The 21,683-nt window shown below is 55.4% G+C and overlaps 1 protein-coding gene across 8 annotated transcripts in view; it reads left to right on the top strand.

Annotated features, from left to right (window-relative positions):
* The window catches only part of LARGE2 (LARGE xylosyl- and glucuronyltransferase 2), a 24,780-nt gene extending 3,097 nt beyond the window's left edge, over nt 1–21,683 (top strand). For 4 of the 8 annotated variants that reach the window (XM_064658007.1, XM_064658005.1, XM_064658008.1 and 1 more), the window contains exons 2-16: nt 2,841–3,000; nt 14,923–15,096; nt 15,379–15,635; nt 16,038–16,120; nt 16,402–16,529; nt 16,967–17,134; nt 17,290–17,394; nt 17,662–17,774; nt 17,881–18,006; nt 18,148–18,303; nt 18,374–18,582; nt 18,850–19,128; nt 19,486–19,632; nt 19,802–19,997; nt 20,110–21,683. In XM_064658007.1, the coding sequence (XP_064514077.1) occupies nt 14,997–15,096; nt 15,379–15,635; nt 16,038–16,120; nt 16,402–16,529; nt 16,967–17,134; nt 17,290–17,394; nt 17,662–17,774; nt 17,881–18,006; nt 18,148–18,303; nt 18,374–18,582; nt 18,850–19,128; nt 19,486–19,632; nt 19,802–19,997; nt 20,110–20,307 (2,265 nt within the window). In that variant the 5' untranslated portion in view covers nt 2,841–3,000; nt 14,923–14,996 and the 3' untranslated portion in view covers nt 20,308–21,683. Of the gene's footprint in view, nt 1–2,840; nt 3,001–4,297; nt 4,399–14,922; nt 15,097–15,378; nt 15,636–16,037; nt 16,121–16,401; nt 16,530–16,966; nt 17,135–17,289; nt 17,395–17,661; nt 17,775–17,880; nt 18,007–18,147; nt 18,304–18,373; nt 18,583–18,849; nt 19,129–19,485; nt 19,633–19,801; nt 19,998–20,109 lie in introns of all 8 variants that reach the window. The other 4 variants (XM_064658009.1, XM_064658012.1, XM_064658011.1 and 1 more) reach the window with 4 other exon arrangements.

Genomic DNA, 21,683 nt, shown 5'->3' with positions numbered 1-21,683 from the left:
CTGTATTTTCTTTGCTTCTGGATGAGCTTAGCACATAGTTTGGGATAGCTAGGGATAAATTATTACTTGCTCCAAATAACCTGTAGACTGAGACATGTCAGGAAGTATTTTAGTCCATGTCACATGAGCCCTGCCTAGAATGGAAGGCCTGATTCACTCACAGTATCCCACTGGAGGCCAACACCTTTCAGGAGAGCTCCAAAGCTCTGTCCAAATGAGAAGACAAAGGCAATGAAGCATACTAGTCTCTGAGCAGCTTGTACCTCTGATCTCAGACAGCCCTCCTGGGGTCTGGAAAGTCAGCAGCTGCCAGGGGATGAACTTGAGGATGTAATCCTTGAGTTCCTGAACTGTTGCTGACAGGTCTATTACTTGAAGTAGTAGTCTGAGGGGAAGGGAAACCCAGGTCAAACAAGCTCAAGGGGCCTTTTATGTATGTTTTGACTTGGAGGCATTTTGTTGCTGATCTTTGTCAGTGTACTCCTGCCCTTCCCAGCTTAGCTCAGACTTGACATCTCTGGAGAGACTCTTTTTGGCTTCCCAGGAGGAACAACATGTCTGGCAATGTGTGCAGAGCCCTGCTGCGAGATGGTGACTGCCTCCTGCCTCCAGATGCCTTTTCCAGAAAGCCATTTAGAGCCCTGGATTGTTACTTGGATAACACTCTTCCCTGATTCATTAGCAATGTGCAGTCTCTCCTGTTATACTCAAATCTGCCTGTGCCAAAGGCTGAGAAGGAGAGGCCATGTCTTTTAATAACCATGTGATGCAGCTGGAAAAAACTTTTGGACACGCAGTTCTCTGGTGGCCTGAGTTGATGGAAACACTCCAAGGGAGAGATACAGCTGGGCTCTGAGGGAGAGGACACTGCAACTGCTTTTTGGAGGGTGGGAGGCAACTGCCTTTCCCCAGCTTTACTCTAGCTCCCCTGACCCCACCTGGACAAGGCAGCACACCTAGAGATCAGTCCCACCAGTCTCCAGGTCTTGCAGGTCCTGTGCACAGTGTTGTGTAAATAACTGCTGGTGGCTGAGTTTCACCTGTGTGATGTGGGCTCTACCCTGGAGGTGAGGCTCCTGCCATGTGAGAACAGGAACTCTGCTGTCCCAGTGGTGCTGGTGGTCATGCTGTGGTGGATCCCAGTGGGCAGCACTACTGTGTGTGGCAGGCATGTGCCTGGCACTCCCACTCAGTATTAGCTCTGCTGAAGGGGCCTTTGCTTTTCCAGCTCTTTGCTATTGAAACTACTCGGTGGTGTTGCAGGCAGCTTCTGCTTCTTGTCCCATGTGGGTGCCAGGGACTTGGCTCTTACCTGCTGAAGTGCTCCCTGGAAATGCAAAGCTCTGGTAGCACAAGGGAGAGCGTTTTGCCTGCAAAAGGGATGTGTGCCAGGAGGGTTTGGCATCCTGGTTCATATCCTGTTCCCCCTGCTCCAGAAGTATCCATCTTTGAGGTTCCACTCTTAGACCTGGTCTGAGGCAGGAGCTGACAGATCAGGACAGGTAGAGTGGGGATGACATATTTAGACATCCATCTCCTGATGGATGTCTGTTTACTGACATGCCTACAGGATCTGTATGTGTCCTCTCGCTGGCTGCTACCTTGTAGCCAGAATCTGAGGGAGACTCGCAAAGCAAAAATAGTGTCGGGCTTTGTTGCTGAAGGAGGGTTTTGCTGTGGTGCTGTACTTCATTGTTGGAGTTGCTGGATTTCACTGTTCAGGTAGCAGCTGTTGTTATTTTTTATTTCCAGCTCTTGTAGGGATCAGTGTTGCCTCCCTTGTGTCATATTGTCCTGTGCCAGGCTGGCCTGGGTTTTGCTTTGTCTGGAGGGGTGCAACAGTACAGCACACTGCACACTTGTTTCTCTGTTTGGGGTTTTAAAACAGGTGAGACAGAGCAGTTAGATGCTTTTGGTAGGTTTTTATCTGCTTTTAAGGTCCTGCTCCTGCTGCATCTTGGAGCAATGATGTATGGATAGAGGGGCTTTAAATCAAAACTCCCAATTCTTCTCTAATTCCTTTGCCTCAGCATATTGGTGTGACTGTGCTTCTGGTTTGGGCTTTCTCCTGATAACAAGATGATAATCTTTGTAGCCTCCTGGGAGAAGGGCTTATCCATTTCAGCCTGCAGTTGTGAAATGTGTGTGCCCAGCTCTGTGGGAGCTGGAGCAAGATCCCAACAGAGGAAGAGGATTTCCTGAGGAGGAGTAACATGTGCAAACCTCTCTGCTTTCTGCAGTGCAAGTTGTGTGGTGGTTTTTGCCTGCTTTCTCTCCCTTCTGACTTTATCCCTCTTCTTTCCCTGTGTGCATCTATTTAGAAAGACTTTCTTAACTCCCATTATGGAGCTGCCCAGGGTATGTCACGGGGGCTCGGGTTACTGGATGTGATAGTTAATCCCTTCATTGCCTCACAAGGTAGACACTCGCTACTGCTATCATGTTTGGGAGGGGGCCAGGGAACTTGCATCCCTCCCCCAGCTCCTCATCCTGCTGAAGAGCTGGTGTGAAGACTCGTGTGCTGCGATGCAATACAGTGGCTGTGGCTTTGCCAGCAATTCTAGGGACACGTGTACAGTCCTCCTTGCGTGGGTGGGGAACGTGCTACGGGACAGTGCAGTGATCTGCCACTAGGAACATGCAGTGCTCAAATAGTCATTCTCCCATGGCTGTCTGGGTAGCCTTGGGTGACACTGAGCTGTGCTTTGTGACAGGCTGGATGAAGGGGACAGGACCAAGGTGTTGGGTGCCATTGATCTGTGACACTTGGCTGTGCAGGGACCTGTCCCCAGAGCTCTCTTATGCAGTGGCTCTTCACGTGACTGTCTTTTGGGTTTCAGGTGACAGCAAGCTCCAAACCCCTCAAGTACAGCTGAGATGTCTTATCTGCCCTTCAAACTGTGAATCCTTGGTTAAAGGGAGTCCTCACAGCCACCACCAGGGCCTGCCAACTTCTCCAGCTGTTCCCAGCTACTCCTGCAACATTGGCAGCTTTCAAAGGTTAGTTACCATATGTGTTAATCAGATCATTTACATTTGGTGCTCCCTTTCTGTTTTAGTGCTTCTAAATGGGTAAACAGGATAAGTGTATGGCAGAAGGGCCTGAGTCTGTGGGTATTTGGGACCAGTGGGGAGGTCCTGGAGACATAAGCACTGGCACTTGTAAGCCCCCCATAGCCCAGTTCTCTGGAGGGAAGGACCAGATTTGCCACATGAATCCTTGGAATAAAGTGTGATCCCATCTCTATGGCTGTTCACTTCAGTGTGCATGTCTGGATCCTTCTCCGCAGGCATTACTACGTTCTATTGCTTGTTTCTAGTGCAGTGGGTAGTAGGTCACTGGGACCTGGACTGAGGAGCTGGAAAAAGCTCCCTGGGCCAGGAAAAATGGGAAGACCCCCATTCTGAATGCTGGGAGCTTGTGCTATCAGCAGCTGTCCTAGCAGCTTCTTTTCCCTCTGTCCTTTACCTCAAGTGTTTCTGTGAGGCCACTGTTTTCAGTGGCCATCTCTCTCTCCCCTACCCCTCATTAGTGCAGGGGTTGGCATGCCAGCAGGAGGGAGCCTCAGCATGTCTGTGCCTTGATCGGATTTGTCAAGGCTCCTTCCCTTTTCTTCCTGTTCATTGAGGTCTGAAACAAAGCAAACAGAAGAGGGGAATTCCAAAGAATAGCAGTGAGGGAAGAGAGGGACAGAGGAGTGACAGGCTTCCCCTGCACACATGCACCCCCCTGCCTTTGTCTGGTGGGGGAGAGCATTCTGGGAGGCAAGGCCATTCCCTGGCACTCCCGCTTCCAGCTATGGCACCAGCTGCCTTTCTCCCTGTGCTGTTGGGTTCCTGTCCTCACTGCTCAGGTAGTTTCCAGAGGCTCAGGCGTGCTACCTGCTTTCGGCATGGGCACAGTGGACCTGAGCACAGCTTGAGGGAAACAGGCCATTATTTGAACTGGTTTGTTTGTCATGGACTGTGGTAAAAGGTTTCCCTCTTTACCTGTGTCAGGAAATTTTCCCCTGCCAGGCAGATCCAAAGGAGCCTGGCATGGAGCTGAACATCCTGCCTGGGTGCCAGGGCAGTGAGGCACCGGCCCCTCCCTACCTTGGAGCCAGATAAGTGCTGGAACAAGGCCCTTTTGTGCAGACAGGTCTGTGAAGTGGAGACAAAGGTGCTCTGGTGCTTGTATTGTTTCCCAGGAGGCAGGGAACTCAGGAGGGAGTTGTGGCCAGCCAGACAAAGCTGCCACAGGTAAAGCTTTGTCCAGTCTGATGGATCCCCTTGTTCTATCCTTTGTCATCCCCAGGCCATTGCACAGTTTCCCCTTCATTCTGACCTCAACCCTCCCATAGATTGGATCAGGGAAGGCAACAGGATGCTCAACAGCTCTGGTATAAAGCACTTAAGGTAAAATACATCCCTACTAGTGATGCCCCCCTTTTTGCAATTAAGCCACGAGGAACAGCCTTTAAGCCACAGCCTGTTTCCTTTCCTTCTTCCTCCGTGTTCTCCAACTTCTGGCAATCTTTGCACTCCGTGGTTTAACTAAAGAGCAGAGTAAAGTGCTTAGACTCCAAAATGTGCAGATTAGGGGGTTACTAATCCTTTTCCTCAATGGGTGCTCACATCCTGTCCAGTCCGTTATCAAGCTTCTGTTCCCTGAGTGGAAACTTGGCTAAGCTTGAGACCTTTACCACTCCTTGCTTGCTGTGCAGAGGAGGAAGGGTGAGGGGTGAGAGGAGAGTCATGGGGGGAAGCAAAATGAGCTGTGGGCCTCCAAAACTCTCAAGGTGGGTTTGTAGTCAGCACTGGGTGTCTTTGCTTCTTATGCTCTGTCTGGTTTTGGTGTTCTAGGAGCAATAAAGCAGGGATTTGGTGTTTTTGTTTGGTTTTTTTTTGAGTGCTGTCTTCCTGTTCTAAAAAAAACAACATTTCTGTCAGAGGAAGCAACTGCTTTCCTCCGTGCATTTGTGATTATATACTGGATGATCTGGTTCAGGTCTGTGCCTTCCCTGTGCATACACCCCTCTCCCAATTTCCCAACAGTCTTTTCTGTGCTCTTATTCCCAGTGTATGCCCAAGTGAGCCATGCTGCAACACTGCTGGAAGAGCAGGGCTCCCTGCTGAGAGTGGGAGGCTGGTGCCTGGCAGTGCTGCATGAGGCTGGTCCTATCCTCATCTGTGGAGGCTGAAATCCCTTGAAAAGACATATGCTGTCACTGAGAAGGGGAAGGTGAAGTATTTGTGAATCTGGATGGAGCCACCAGCAGGGAAGAAGGAGTAGTGAGGACAAGTGTGGTGGAAAGGATAAGACTCTTCCTAGAAGTAAGAGGGAAACTTGACTCTGATGGTGACAGGATGGGCTGAGCTCTTATGCCTTTGTCTGACTCCTGGTGAAGGCTGGGCGCTGCACAGAGATGGCTGTGGATTGTAGGAGACGTGAACTTCTGTCCTGAGCCCCTCATCTGCTGCTTGGTTGAGTTGAGGTATGCTGTTTCTTCCCTGCCTTTGTCCTTTGATGTGCAAGTTCAGGGTTTAGTTCAGCAGTGCGAGAAGCCCCAGGAATGGGAACACAAAGAAAAGCAGGAGGAGTGCTGGGAATGGTTAGTAAGGACTTTGGGTCTTGGGAGTGTTCTCCTTTCCACTGCCTAGCTTTAGGAACTGCTTCCCCTTTGGGATCCACTCCCTGTCCTTTTTTTGCTCCCATCAGTCACTACTTCATTTCTGAAATGCAAAATGCCCCATATGCTTTTTTGTATATAAGTTTGCTGTCTTAGCCTGAACAGCAGCTTTTTCTCCACACTGTTGCAATGTGTAAGCCTCTCTGTAGCTCAGGAATCACTTCAGGTCTTACGAAGTGTCCAGGGCACCCTGGGTGGATGGCAGTATTGCTGCTTGGGATTTTTAGAACCTATCCTGAGCCATCCTAGTTTGCTATTTATAGTGCAGTTGTTCCATTCCTGTGTGGATGAGTTCTGCTTTCAGCCTTGCTTGGGCACTGAGGGCACTGATGCCAGGAATAGCTCTGGACAAGGAAGATAGGCTGCTTAAGCACAGTTCCCAGTTTGGGCCGGTGTCTGGTGGAAGAGGCACCAGGCTGCATCCATGAGCTGTGGCTCTTTGTGAGCAGCATCCTCCCCTTTGGCACAGCTGCTTTTCTGGAAGGAAAAAGGGATTTGCAGAGGAAGTGAAGGAATTGCCTTTTCTTGTCAGGTGCCTTGTGTGTGTTCCTGGCTGCCAGACTACAGTTTGGCATTCCAAGAGATGGCATTTGGAACAGTTGCTCTAGTCACAAGAACCAGCAGGACTAGCGAGGGACCATGGTGCGATGAAGCTGTGTGAGCAGAGGATTAGGTTGGATATTAGGAAAAAGTTCTTCACCCACAGAGTGGTTGAGCACTGGAACAGGCTCATTGGGAAAGTGGTCACAGCACCCAGTCTGGCTGAGTTCAAGTGTTTGGACGATGCTCTGTTACATGGTGTGATTTTTGTGGTTGTTCTATGCAGAGCCAGGAGTTGAACTCGATGAGTCTTGTGGGTCCCTTCCAGCTCAAGATAGTCTATGACTCTGTGCTTGCACTGTGGAGGGCAGTTGACATGGGAAGCCCTGCTTTCTAGCATGTCCTTCAAGCAGGGGTGGTGACCTTGTGTGTCCTGAACCACTGCTCAGTGGGGCAGGTGGATGCCCTTTCAGTGGGGCACCTGAGGACCCTGCTCTCCTCCTCCCAGGTGAGTGCCTGCTAGTCCCGAAGGAGCTCGAGTTAAGGCCTGAAAGGAGCCTGCAGCACAAAAAACATCACCACCTCCTCAGCACTGCTGCTTGGGCAAAGCTGCTCTGGCTTTGGCTCATGATGATTTCAGCTTGTTTGGAGAGCAGAGCTGAACAAATAACTAACTGCTTGATTTAGTGCCCAAAATGAAAAGCTGGATGGAAAAAAACCCACAACATAGACGAATTTGAGAAACCCTTTATCTTTTCTTTTAAATGTAACACAGCTCAATTACAAACAAAACAATGCAAAATGAGACTTTTTGCTTGGAAAACAAAGCATTTTGTTCTTGTCTAAAACTTGTATTGAAAGAGGAAATAGGTCTGAGCTGTCTGGAAACTGCAGTTTTCAATCAATAACTATTCAGCTGAAAACACCTACCCAGCTCTGCTGGTGACAATGCATGGCAGGCACCTGAGGGCCTGGCTCACAGCCATGCCCCTGGCACCTTCTCAGAGGTGGCAGGGAGGATGGTGTCATACTGCTTGTGAACTTTTCCAGGCAGAGAAAAGTCTGATCTGAGATTGTTGGAGTCCCTTTGTCTTCTTTTTTGCTGTAATTAACCTAGTTAGTTTTGCATGAGATGATGGAGACTCCACAAGCATGTGTAGGGGGGTAGGTTTGGCCAGATGTGGTGAGATATGGTCTCCCCTATCCCACCAGCGGGCAGCCCCTGGTGCAGGTTGCTCAAGAGCATTTCAAGGGAAAAGGGAGATTTGGGGCATGGGGGTGGAATCTTTTGTTAGTCCATGCACATGGACTCTGCTAGCTGGAAACTTGAGGTGTCAGTACTTCACAGGATGAAATTCCCACCCCTTGCTATATGGGCATGATGCGTGCTGGGTGTTCCAGCTGTGCTGATGGCAGGGCTGGAGTTGGTGGAGGGCTTGCTGACTTGGATAAAAGCTGGAGCTCGTAGCTGCTGACCCTCTTTGGCTCTGACCCCAGGAACTGCTGTCTGCCACAAGACCACAGTAGTGAAAGCATCAGGAAATGGCAGGGGTGAACAGGTATTGATGCCCAGAGCACATCCGGAGACCAGGACATGGTGAACTAATGGATCCAGAGCTGGCCATTAGCTGCAGTACAGACATCAGCAAAAATGCAGATAGTAGAAACTAATCCCAGAAGAGGGAAAGGGAACTGGAGATCAGCCCCAATTCTGCTCCTGTTTCAAGAGGCAGTTGAGGTCCTCCTACCCTGAGTAATGTTGCTGCACAGTGCCCAGGCCTGGTCCCTCCTATGCCAGGCTGTGCTGGCTAGGGAGGCGTGTGGATGAGATTTGATCCAGGACTCTGTAGACTCTGTGCCAGTGTCAGAGCAGCTGTTGTCAGTTAGGCTTGTGCTTCATCAGGCCCAGAAAAAGGTCAGTTGGTGTCGATACTTCACCTGCCGAGTATCCTCTTGGCATCAAACAACTTGTAGTGCAGGAAGGTAAAGCTGGAAGCAGTGTGTTGAACACTTACCTCCTCTTTGAGTTTCTTGGGGGTCTCAGCATCAAATTGGCAGAGGCTCATGGGGGGAAGAGGCGCAGGGGTCACCTCCAGGTGCCAGGCTGGAGCAGCTCTGGTTACGCCACCAGGCTGTGCAGGAAATAGGCTGAAGTGGGAAACCCATGACCAGTATGGACATGCACAGTGCTCGCTCACCCTGAGCCTGGCACTGTGGTCACAGGGATAGCCGAGTGCTGGGGGAATGCGGGCTGCTCCAGAGCCATGTCCAGACAAAGGGTGAGGGGCTTCCTGCTGTCAAGGTGTGATTTGGTCCCTGGGAGGTGATCCTTAGTTCTAGCCTGGAGTGAAACCCAGCTGGTAGTGTTGGCATGTCTGAGTGGGTGTCCTGAACAAATATAGCAAATATGCTGTAGCTTGGCTCACACAGAAGCTTTCAGGGTCTATCCTGCTGTTTTCCTGCTGCAGTGAGGGATGCAGCACATGCAGAGGAGTGAAAACCAACACCCTGCTTTCTGCTGCCCTACTGCCCCCACAGACATGGTTGAGGGCTATTGCCAGCTGGATTCTTCCAACTTCTTGGGCCTAACAGGAGTGAGAGCACTTGGGGACTCTGTTGCTAGCTGGGTGGCCCCCTCTTGCTTTGCCTGAGAGTTGTGGCAAAATGCAGCTGCCCAGCTTGTAAGCTTTGTGGGATGTCTGGTAGGCTTAAGCCTCCTACGCAACACTTGCACACTCTGCTGTGGCACTGGACTCCTCACATGTGCCCTGCACAGCTCTCTCTTGCTGGGGCTCTGCCAGGCAGCTGAATGCAGTGCCTGATTGTGGACAGGGAGACTGGATGTAGTGTTGCTTTGCAAAAGCAGACTATGTCTAGCAGGGCCTCGTGGTCAGAGTCCTTGCTAAGAGGAGTTGCTCCCTGATGCATTCCTGGGGTTTCAGACATGCAGAGGTAAGCAGAATGGTGTTCCTGTGTCAGACCCAGCCTGAACTTGCCTATTTCCTCTGGAAACAGGGAAACAGTCTGGTTTCCCTACTTCAGCCAAGCTCAGAACTTCAGCACCCTTCAGAGACTGTTTGCTCCTCTTCCCCAAGTGCTATGCTTCTGCCACAGAAGGAGAAGCTTTATACTTTTCAGTATGACCTTTGCAGAAGGTCAAAACTGAACTTGAAGTGGCAGGACTGTGTGTGTGATAATCTTACAGGCCTGAGGAGAGTTTGAGAATGAGCCGTAACTGAGGTGCAGCTGCGTGTTGCCCCAGAAGGATCTTATCCTTTCTAGGATTATCTCTGCAGTTTGGTGGTGTTGGGGACAGTGGGGAAATGAGGATGCTTCCTTCCTTTAGAGCTCACATGTTAGTATCCAACTCTGCAGGTGCTGCTTGATCCCACATCTGGAATGTGGTGGCTGTTTTGCCACAGGTTGCTCTTTGTAGGGAAATATGAAGGTGAAATTCTCGATTAAGTTTTGCTTGTCATAAGACTGGGGAGGGAGGGACGGTGTGGTAATCCAGAGCATGGGGTTTTAATCCTGGTCTTCTGGCCAAATTCCATTCCGCCTCTGTAAATTCCTGCAGCTACCCTGCTCTGCACTGCTTGTGTGGTATCTGCTGGCTGGCACAGCCCCCCTCGAGTGGCAGCATTTTAGCCATGGGGAGGGGGACAGGGAGGTGACCCTGAATCATAAGGCACTTTCTCAGATGGATGCTGCAGTACATCCTTTAAAGGTGACCTGCTGAATGAGGAACCAGCCTGTCCCCTCCCATCTCTTTGTAAGAGCAAAAGATATCATCCCCAGTTGCCTCTCATCAAAGTGTGGTGCCAGTCTCACGTTCAAGGCGAGTTGCCAGTCTGGCTTTGAATCACTTGCCACAGCTTTCAGGCCCTTCCTCATCTTTTGCAAGCCCGGGAAGCTGCTGTGTTGGGCTCCTGCTGAGTCTAAGCAGGTCAGCTAAACTGTTGCTGTTCCAAAAATGAGACAGGGGAGAAGGATTTGCAGTTTCTGTTGCCTACAGCTAGGTAAGACAACAGGCAGCATGGCTCCATGAAGTCACTCCTCTGCTGGCTGTCCTGCAGCTCTTTATGGGGAACAGCCAGGCTACCTCTTGACTTGCAATGCCTGGAGGGGAGGCAGTAGAGGGACAGCAAGCCTGGAGCTGTCCCTGTGCCCCTCTGGGCCACTGCCCTGGGACCTGCAGTCAATCTGTGCCTCAGCATCCCTCCTCAGGTGCACATTAGCTCTAGAAGAGACAACAGGTTAAGACGCCCCCCCTGCCATGGGCCTTGCTGCCAACTGGTGCTATGGGAAAACAGGGCTGCTCTCCTCTGTGCTTGCAGGGCTGGAGGAAACATGCTGATGTGATGCTGAAGTTCCCACTGCCAGCTGTCCCTAAACATTAACTGCTCACCTGACACTCACTGAACCATAAAGAGTGAAGGCCAACCAGGCTGAGCCATAGTCCTACAAAGAGAGTATCTTGGAGGAGTGGGGTGCCAGCACATGGGCAGCTCTTGGGGGGAGCCTGGGGCAAGCAAGGTGAGAGCACTGTCCCAGGAGTGAAGGCTGCTTGTGCACGGAGGGGTGACCAGCAGGAAGCAAGCCTTGGGCTCCTGCCCACACCTCAGATGTTGGTGTGAGCATGCACTGGTGTTTGTGCAGCTGCCCAGCTCTGCTGGCATGATATTCCCTATGCCCTGGCCATCGTCCTATTGTCACTGGAGGCAGGGTGTCCAGGCATTAGACAAGACCTGGGTCCTGCCTGCCTATTCCCTGGCATTTGCTGTCAGCTTCTTCCAGCAAGAAAGGAGATCAGGTGCCTCTTTCTGTCCCATTTGCCTTGTCCCCTGATCACTGCTGAAGCAGGAGCTGGGAAGAATGTGGGGGAGGGAGGATAACCTGCTGCGAACAGCACTTCTGCCCCGCACCCACGTGCTGGGATTGAAAACCGGCAGTATTGGGAAACCTCTCATCTTACTGCTGGCTGCACTTGTCTGGCAGGAGCAAGGAGACTGAGGAGGGAGGGCAGAGAGGCTCAGTGCCATGACTGCAGGGAGGGGTAGAGCCAGGAGGCTTGCATGCTGTGCCACAGCTGCTGGTACCCACTGTGCCCCTTGCCTAGGAACTCCTTCCAGCCTTGCCCTCCACTTGCTGTGCCTTTAACGTTTCACGGAGGAGGAGAGACTGTGCAGCTGCCTTCTGGCTTGCGATCTCCTCTCCACCCCCGTGAACATACTAAAACTGCCCCTGCCGTGTCTGTGCTCCCCAACAGCCTACCTGTTCCTGCCCTGGCTGGCGAGGGCCTGGCTGGGTCTCACCGCACTGGGTCTGGTGCTGGGAGCAAGCAAGTTATGCAGAACAGGAAAAGCTGTGGAGAGGCCGCGGTGGTCAGCCGAAGCAGGAGGCAGTTTCCTCTCCCAGAGCATGGGGAAGCCCTGCGTGGCCACTGTCTCAGCTGAAGCACTAATTACATGATGGATGGGACGGGGGCAGGGCGGTCCCGGGGGCTGAGCTCCATGTGCCCCGGGCCAGGTGGGGGAGCAAAGGGAAGGGTTCCTGCCTTGGGGAGCTGCTGGCTCAGAGGAGCAGCAGGGCAGCCCGCGGGTTTCCTCTCCCTGCCGGGGCTGGGCCGGGCAGAAGGGCGCTGCTGAGGAGCTAGTCCCTGTTGTACCCGAGACTCTGCAGAGGCAAGCGGGAGGTAAACGTGCCTCCCAGGGCAGGGATTTGGGGGCTGCCTGGGCGCACACCCGGCCTGCCCCTGCCCCGGGGCTCGGCCCCTGCCTGTGCCTCTGCAGGTGCTGCTGTGGCTGCGCAGGCAGGCCGGGGCCCGCCGCGGCTCGCTCGAGGCTGTGGGGCGGAGGGGCAATTTACATTTCATCGGGAGCGCCGTGCAGGCGGTCTGCAGCCCAGCCCCTCTGGCTGCTGCCGGTGGTGGCTTCCTCCCAGCACACCCGGCCGCTTCTAGGCACACGCGGCACTGGACACCACCGGCAGGGGCTTCTTCCGCTCCAGCCCCGGGCAGGGGCTGCCGCCTTTCCTCAGCTTCGGGGCCGGGCGCGGGGAAGCTGCAGGTAGAGCCTGTCTCCGCATAGTTAGCATTCCCAGCCCCGGCCTCCTGCCGCCGTCCTGCTCGCTCCCGGTGACTGGGGCAAGTCTGAGACATCAGGAGGATAGTTCTTTCCTTTTCAAATCTACGGTGGGGCTTGAACCCTCTCAGGTAAGGGGCAAGTGCTCAAACGGTGGCCAATATCTCTTCGCTCTGGGTAGCAGAAGGTCTGCACCCCACCCTCGCCATACTTGTGTCCTGGGCTGGCCATTCAGCCTCTCTTGGCTAGCCATGGGGAGACAGGGTGGGCTCTGCTGCCGTCCTGAGCCACCTGAAATCTCTCCATGATGGGACAAAGCCTCCTGCACCTGCCCCAGAAAAGGAGGTGGGTGGTGAGTAGGGGGTAGATAATCCTGAACATTCCCTTATCTCAGTAAAGGAGGGTATTTGAGGCCTGGGAGTAGGCAGGGGGATGGAAGGAGAATGGATTCCTCTAATTTAGTTTGAGCAACTCCTTGAGCAACTCCGTGCCTGTGGCGCTGGGGGCTCTTGAGTAGAAAGCGAATTTAATCTCTTGTTTTGTTTGTTCTTTCTTCCTCTGGAAGGGGGGCCTGCAGGGTGTGCGGGGGGAGCTTGGGTTTGAGAGCGGGAAGGAGGGGGGGAAGTGTCAGATCTGGAAGGGAGGAGTAAAGGGAGGACGGGGAACAGCAGCCCCGGGAGGGAGTAGCAGCAGTGGGCTGCCAGCCGGCTGGGGAGGCGCCGAGGAGGGAGGCAAGGGGAGAGGCAGGTAAGGAAATCGCCGCCTGAGGGGAAGGCGATTGTCCAGGTGAGGAGCGGGACAAGGGGTGGCAGGAGGGATGGGTGTGCTATGAGGGGGGTATGGATGGAATCCTTGGGTGCTTCTGGGAGAGGTTTTGGAAGCTGGCTTGCTGCAGGTCCCATCCTGGCTCCCAAAATTGCTGTTCTGGTAGTGTGCTCACGTGCAAGTTGGGGACAGAGTACAATTCCTGCAATGAGGGGCCATGGGGGCAAGCAGGAGCAGGACAGGCTCTGCCGTGTGCCACCACCTTCTCTATCCTTCGTTTGTGCTGAAGTTGCTTCCCTGTCCCTCAGCTTCCCAGACTGCTGGGTGCTGACTGACCTCCCTGATCTTTCCTCACTGCTCCCCTGCCCCTCCTGCCTGGCCTGGGCATCCCCCAAACTTTGTGTGGAGCTTGGCATGAGGGATGGGAGGCAGGCTGATAGCAGCACATGAAGACCTTGCCACGTCCAGCATGGCCCATGGCTGTGGCAGGGATAAGGGGTGCCTGGGCATGGTGGGCTCCATGTCTGAGCTCCCCTTTCCCCACCATGCCCATGCTTGGCTTGCTCTATAGAGCAGAAAAGGAGGTCAATGCCGGGCCTGGCTTACAGGGAGCTGTGGTGCCAGCAGGACCCCTTCTCTGCCAGGAAAAGGAGTGCAGCCCTCAGGTGCCATGCCTACTGCCATGTGGACACAGCAACATCCCCAGTGGGCTAGAATGGCCATGCTCCCTCGGGCTGGCCATGCCCCAGCTCTTGCGGTGCCTGAGTATTCCTCGCTGAAGGTGGATGGAACCATCCATCCGCCCTCAGCTGCGATTCCCGCAGTGGGCAGGCGCTTGCACTCCGGCCCCAGGGCCCCGGGGAGGGGGGGGTGTGTGTGTGCTCTCCCAAGCCGCCTGCTCGAGGCCCCGAGGCCCCAGGGGCATCTGCACATCAATGGACTTCAGCGGGGGTGTGTGCAGGGGGAGCAGACCCTAATCCGGCCTATTCATCCCGACAGCAGCTTTTGTTGAGCCTCCAGATGTTGCTGCGCCGAGGGCAGGTCTCGTTATGGAGCTGCGGGCAGGGGGGCAGAGCGAGGCCAGGCTGCGGGGGGAGGTGGGTGGCCCTGCCCCTGGGGTCTCTGCCGGCCCGAGTACCTGGCTCCGAGGGTCTCGGGGCAGGGCTCTCCGCCGGTCCCGAGCCATGAGCGGGGCTCAGCCCGCGGAGGAGCGTCCCGCCGGCAGGGCGAGGGGGCTGCTCCGGCCGCCCCGTGCCCCAACGGGGCCGGGGAACGAGTTTCACCGAAGCGTTTCGGGCTTTGCCACCGAAGTGGGCGGCGGTGTTAGGTGCGGGAGTTCCCCGGGCCCCGACCGGCCCCGCGCCGCGTCCTTGAGGCCGTCTGCCCGGAGCAGCCCCAGTCCCTCGGCCTGCCCGGGCGGCGGGGGAGGGACCGCGCTCCCTCCCACGGGCAGGATCCGTGAACCGCCCGGCTCGGGGAGGCCTCGCAGCATTGCCTCTCCCCTCCCTTGGGAGCCTTGGCCTGTGAGATGGCAGGGAGCAAGGCACACAGCTGGGCTGAAATGGCTTGGAGACCTCCTTCCTACCCCCACCCCCCTCCATGTTTGAGATCTCCCTTCCGCGGGCTTTGTAGCCCTGGTAGGGTGGCAGGACAAGTCCTGGGGGGGCAAATGCCCCAGGGCAGGAAGGTGCCAGCTGGGAGAAGCTGTGTCTGGAGTGTTGACAGGCACCTGTCTTGCCACTGCACTTGTCCAGGTGCTGTCCTGGAGGGAGCAGGCAATGGGAGATGTCCTGCTGGGGGAATGTCGAAACACCTGGTTGCAGGCTGCTGGTGACACCTCTCTCTGCTTCCCTGCCCCTCAGGCTCTAGGATGCTGGGGCCAGCCAGGCTCGGGTTGCCCACCTGATCCTTGCCACCTGTGTCCTGCTGGCACACCATGTTGCGCTCCTGGCGCACGAAGCTGAAGCTGCTGCTCGCCACAGTGACCCTGGCCATCCTCCTCTCCTGGCTCTACCTCTTTGTGGGCAGCCTTGAATGTGAGTGGGTCCTTCTCTTCCTCCTTGGATCGAGGGAAAGTGCAACAGGAGGTGGGCAGCAGGGGATGAGGCCTTAGGGTGGGTGCTCTGTGGGCCTGCAAGTCACTGCAGGTCTACCTGACCTGGGGGCATCTCCAGGGACATCTGTAGGGATCAGGGGAGCAGAGCTGTGATGTTGGCTGGGCACTTGTGACGTGTGCTGGGAGCTCTCAGCTGGGACCATCCACACTGGGCCCTCCTGGCCTTGCCATGCCCGTCACATAACCTGTGTCTCTTCCACAGATGGCCGCTTCCTCCTGCTGCCACCCTGCCTGGGCGAGCAGCCAAGCCGGGATGTGGAACGGGAGGCTCTGGCCTCACGAGTGCGCAGGGTGGAGGAGGAGAATCAGCAGCTCCGCCTGCAGCTCAGCCAGGCTCAGATGGAGGGCAGTGATGGCAGCCCACAGTGGGGACCCTCTGCCGAGGATGGAGATCTCCCCAGGGGTGAGAGGAGCAATCATACAGCCTGCCCCAAGCAGCAGACAGTGCACAAATGTGAGGTGGGTGATGGCACTGGCATGGTGATATTGTGGGATGGGAGGCTGGGACCCTGGTGGAGCATGGATTTATGTGCAGCCCACCTGGTACTGCTCTCCTGCTCTCCCTATGCTCTGGCCATGCTGGGGCCTCATCCTGACTCTCCATGGTGCTCAGTGAGCCACAGTCCGTGGGTGAGGGCATCTTCCTTCTCCAAAGAGGGAGGCCAGACAGGCAGAGTGGCAGCCAGACTCCTGGTCCCTGTTTCTGAACTGGGGAACTCCTGCCTCTCTCTGGGGCTCCTTCCATAGGGGATGTGCTGGGTTATGGAGTCTCTCCCTGTGGTGTGGTCCCAGGGAGGAGCTGACAGTCCCTGAAAGGAGGGAGTGTCCAGTCTCAAAAAGGTACCATTTGTCTCTGGGCAGCTCCTGCATGTTGCGATTGTGTGTGCCGGGCACAACGCGAGCCGGGACGTGGTCACCCTGGTGAAATCCATCCTCTTCCACAGGTAATGGGGAAGTGCTGTGCCAGAGGCCCACTATTTGGGGTTCCCAGATGAGCTACTGCAGGTTGCAGGGGGCAATGCTGTGGGAGAGGGGCTAGGGCTCCTCTCTAGCCCCTGTGCCACTGCTTAGAGGGACAGAGAGGGATTTGTTTCTCCCAGAGGGCTGATTTTTCTCCATTTGCCCCCCTCAAGCTGATGTCTGTCCCTTGGGAGGGATGGGAGTGGTGGGGACTGTGTCCTCATCCCACTGTGGTGCTGAGTGCTACTGTTTTTATCCTTGGCAGGAAGAACCCCCTCCACTTTCACTTCATCACGGACTCTGTGGCCCGCCAGATCCTCCAGACACTCTTCCAGACCTGGATGGTGCCTTCTGTACACGTCAGCTTCTACAATGCCGATGACTTGAAGGCAGGTTCTTGCCCTTCTCTTTGCCCTGTCCCAAGCCAGTGTTCAGAGGGTTGAGGGAAGTAGCAAAGAGGGGAGAGTAGATGGAGGTTCATTAACTTTTTCTTGCTGGTCCCTCGCTCACCTCCTCCCCTTTCTGAGCTTGTTGCTGGTGCAGCTGAGAAAGGGACACAGGGCTGGTACTGGAGGGGTGGGGAGGACCCTTGGGGTAGCACTGCCTCTGTGGCAGAGCTGAATCCCCCACTGAGCACTGAAACACTGGGGTCCAGGTGGGCATTCTGGTGGCTGAAGGGAATGCCCCAGGCTTGGCTGGCTCCACAGCAATGTATGCCCTTCTGTTGCTGGCCTCCTCTGCACGGGGTACTGGGCACACAGAGCTGTCCTGCCCAGGCAGGGGAAGGGATTGGCTGTGCTCAGCCCTGAGCTGTGTTGCCTTGCAGCCAGAGGTGTCGTGGATCCCCAACAAGCACTACTCTGGCATCTATGGGCTGATGAAGCTGACGCTTACCAAGGCGCTGCCCTCCAACCTTTCCAAGGTCATCGTCTTGGACACTGACATCACCTTTGCTACTGACATTGCCGAGCTCTGGGCTGTCTTTGGGAAGTTTTCTGGTGAGGACAGGGTGCCCCTGGGGCCCTGGCAGGGGCCTGGGTGCTGGGCTCAGGGTGGCAGTCCCCACCTGCCACAGAACCAGTGCAGTGTGTTTGCTTGGGCCCTCTGAACCAATAACAAGATGAGCTGCATCCATGGCCCTCTGTTTCCTCAGAAAAGCAGGTGATTGGGCTGGTGGAGAACCAAAGTGACTGGTATTTGGGCAATCTGTGGAAAAACCACAAACCATGGCCGGCCCTGGGACGTGGCTTCAACACAGGTGAGTGTGGGCTGCCAGGGTGGGCCCTGCAGCCTCATGGCACATCCAGCTGAGGCAACGCTCAGCACAGGGAGGCTGGGAAAGGCTGAGGTGAAGCAGGAGGGTCTGATGGGAATGAAGGGGCTGTTACAGCATCCCAGGGTAGTGTGGGTGGGTGCAGAGAAGCGGCATATCCCAGGGGATGAAGGAATGCGGGCTGCCGTGCTCCAGCTCTGTAATGGCTGGGTGCCTCCTCAGTGACCCAGTGCCCTCTTCTCTGGTACTCAGGGGTGATCCTGCTCCTGCTGGACCGTCTGCGTCACCTGGGCTGGGAGCAGATGTGGCGGCTGACGGCAGAGAGGGAGCTCATGAGCATGCTCTCCACCTCGCTGGCCGATCAGGTAATGGTCCCTCCTCTGGGGTGGTCAGCCCTTCTGCATTCCCACAGCACTGCTGGCATGGGGAGTCTTCCTCTTCCACTTGTGCACTCACCTTTCTCTCTCCCAGGACATCTTTAATGCGGTGATCAAGCAGAACCCATCCCTGGTGTACCGGCTTCCCTGCTTCTGGAATGTGCAGCTCTCAGATCACACCCGCTCGGAGCAGTGCTACACTGAGCTTTCAGATCTCAAGGTGGGTGGGTTTGCTGCCTTTGAAACTGTAAAGGGCCTGAAGGACACTGGAGGTCCATGGGAGTCAGCATGGGGTCTGAGGGCTTAGGGAGCACTGGGTGCTGCTGGCTTCCCTTCCACGGGGTGACACACTACTGCCCAGGTGATCCACTGGAACTCACCCAAGAAGCTGCGGGTGAAGAACAAGCATGTGGAGTTCTTCCGTAACCTCTACCTGACCTTCCTGGAGTATGATGGGAACCTGCTGCGCAGGGAGCTTTTTGGCTGTGCCAGTCTTCCCAGCCCACCCAGGGACCAGGTGAGGGTGATTGCGACTGCCCCCAGCCCCAGAGCATGGGGTGGGCAGAGACCACACACAGCCTCCCCAGCTCCCTCTGGGGCTCTTGCTCTCTTTCACCTTCATGGTGTTGCAGCTACAGCAGGCACTGGAGGAGCTGGATGAGGATGATCCCTGCTATGATTTCCGCCAGCAGCACCTCACGCAGCACCGCATCCACCTGTTCTTCCTGCAGTACGAGTTCTTGGCGTTTCCCAACCCTACCGATGTCACCCTTGTGGCCCAGCTCTCCATGGACAGGTACTTCCTGGTAGGACCAGTGGGAGGTTGGATCCCACCTCCACTCCTCCACTGAGGCTCCACAGCTTTGGAGCTACAAGGGATTCTCATCTCATTATCCTCACACCAGCATTTTGCAGTGAAGAACAACACTCCAAGCTGGGAGCATCAGTTCCTCCTGAACTGGGCTCGGCTGGCATGCAGCTCTCTGGCAGGTGCCCCGTTCTGGGTTTGGCGAAGCTGCCACAGAGCAGGTCTGCTGCTCATGCACTGCCCTCTGCTTCCCAGGTTACAGATGCTGGAGGCCATCTGCAAACACTGGGCGGGCCCCATCAGCCTGGCACTGTACATGTCAGATGCTGAGGCTCAGCAGTTCCTGCGCTACGCCCAGGCCTCGGAGGTGCTGAGCGCCCGCCGCAATGTCGCCTACCACATTGTCTACAAGGAGGGGCAGTTCTACCCCATCAACCTCCTGCGAAACGTGGCCTTGGCCAACACACAGACGCCATACGTCTTTCTGACGGACATTGACTTCCTGCCTATGTATGGCCTCTACGATTACCTCAGGTAAGGCTTTCTCCAGCCCACTCTAGCTCAACCCGCAGGGCTCCCCAGACACCAGAGTTTTCAGGAAAAGCCCTAGGCAGCAGTCCTCAACAGCAGGCCTGGGAGCTGTTCCCTTTGTGTTCAGCCTCAGGATCCTGCCCTTGCTTTTGTCAGAGGAACAAGGATCCACCCAGTCGATGAGGAAGGGGCTGTGGCTGTGAGCATTGCCCCATTCCTCCTACCTCTGCATGGTACCACTGCAAATTGTCCAGACATTAATATCCTTCTGGAGTGGTATGCAGGCTGGAGGGGCTGAGGAAGGAGGCCGTGGCCATGCCTTGCAGCCAGGGAGACCTCATACCCTTCCTATCACCATAGGAACTCCATCCAGCAGCTGGAGCTGCCCCAGAGGAAGGCAGCTCTCATTGTGCCGGCGTTTGAGACCCTGCACTACCGCCTGACCTTCCCCAAATCCAAAGCAGAGCTGCTCTCCATGCTGGACATGGGCTCCCTCTACACCTTCAGGTAGGGACTGGAACTGCTCCACTATCCAAGGGGGGCTGGCAGAAGCCAGTTTTGTACCCTTGTGCCTTGGGACTGTGCACCCCCTGTCTCAGAGGACCCCCTGCATCCTCCTCCTGTCTCAGGGAGCTGCCAGCTTTGCCCAGTGTCTCGTTTCCATCTCTCCCCGCAGGTACCATGTGTGGCCAAAAGGCCACGCCCCAACAGACTACGCCAAGTGGCGGACGGCCACTGTGCCGTACCGTGTGGTGTGGCAGCCAGACTTCGAGCCTTACGTTGTAGTGAGGCGAGATTGCCCCAGGTATGACCAGAGGTTCGTGGGCTTCGGCTGGAACAAAGTATCCCACATCATGGAGCTGGATGCGCAGGTGGGTGAGGGGCTGCTCCTGGCGCCACAGAGGCACTGGGTGTGGGGGCTCTTGGCCAGGCAGTGACATGTTGGTACCACCAAGCTGATGCTGTTGCTCTGTCCCCTCTCAGGAGTATGAGCTGCTGGTCCTGCCCAATGCCTTCATGATCCACATGCCCCATGCCCCCAGCTTCGACATCTCCAAGTTTCGCCTGAATGCAGGATACCGGGGCTGCCTCCAAACGCTGCGGGAGGAGTTCCACCAGGACCTGTCACGGCGATATGGGGCTGCTGCGCTCAAATACCTCACCGCCGAGAGAAGCCTGTGACACCTGGGGACAGTGGGTGCGGGGTACAAGCAGCACACTGGGAGAGTGCAGGGCCTCCCTCCTGCCCCTGCCCACCACCACAGCCCAGCTTGAGGGAACGGAGTTGGCAGCACAGCCTCTCCAGCCCACCAAAGGGATACCCACAGATAAGGTAGAAGATATCAGCTGCAAGAACAGGTAGTGCCTGGAGGTCAAGCTACCACAGCCTTCCTGAGTTACAGGGGAACCTCCTTATGCCAGGGGCCAGGGGGTCAGCTCTCCTCCCTCCTCTCTTTTAGTAGATGTGGGTTCCTTAGTCTTCACTAGCTCACTTGACCATGAGACCTGGCTCCTCCAGAGGCCTGGGAGCTGTGCCATACCCTGCTCTGCCCTTGCTCAGTGGTCCCAGTTCCAGTCCTTGCATACTCCTCTGGGGCTTTGGTGAGCGAGAGATGAGGTTGTAGAACATCCCTTTGTGGAGCAGGCTCAGAGGAAGCCTCCCAGCACCTTGGGAGCTCCAGCCAGGGAGTACCAGGAGTTGTTGGAGACCTGGTTCAAGCCCAGATCAAGGCTGGCTGGTTAACAGCAGAAAAGTATTATTACTCCCGATCCATACGGATGCAGTCTCCAGTGGAGTTGGCCCTGCACTGGTGGTGCTGAAGTCACCCAGAGCAGGATGAGCTCCCAGAGCAGGACAGGCTGTCTGCTGTCCCCAGAATGAACTCCCAGAATAGACCTGCACCTCCAGTCTGGGAGCAGCCGTGGTGGTAACAGACCTGTGTTGTGTTGGCAGTGCCCCACAGGGCTGGGCTGCAAACCATGGCCAGGAGCAAAACAGCAGCTTCATGGGCCAGTGCATGCTGAGAGAAGTTTCTGGCAGGGACCACCCTGCTCCTCCCCAGCTCCCGGCAGCACAGTCGTTGCCATCAACAATCAGGGATGCGACTGACACTGGACAAGACCGTAGCTGAGCACTGTGGCAGGAACCCTGTGCCAGGAGCAGCTTGACCAGACACTGTTCTACCACTATCACACACTGGAGCACAGAGGATGCATTGCTTTCCTCACGCTGTTTAAATTATTTAATACTTTTCTCATAAGAATTCAGTAATTAGGGTGTCTGGGGTTCTTCTTTTTAATCCTTTTTTCCTCCAAGATGATTTTGCTGATGGCCCTGGAGGCTCTCCGGGCCAGTTGCTGCTGCAGCCTCTGCTGTTCTCTCCTTAGCTTTGCTCTGGGCTGCAAGAGCTCTGTGCAGGGGTGAGGATTTCCGTCCATGGTGGGAGTGACTAAGAGGAGCCATACAAAGCACGGGGTATGGAAAGGGCACAAGCGCCTCTTGCTTTTTTCCTCGTTTTAATTTAATTTTTAAATTAAAGCTTTTTTATTCTTTTTCA

Source organism: Pseudopipra pipra, chromosome 6 (assembly GCF_036250125.1).
Source record: "Pseudopipra pipra isolate bDixPip1 chromosome 6, bDixPip1.hap1, whole genome shotgun sequence".
Classification (NCBI taxonomy): Eukaryota; Metazoa; Chordata; class Aves; order Passeriformes; family Pipridae; genus Pseudopipra; species Pseudopipra pipra.
Note: the sequence above shows the minus strand (reverse complement) of the source record. Positions and strands in the feature narration are given on the sequence as shown.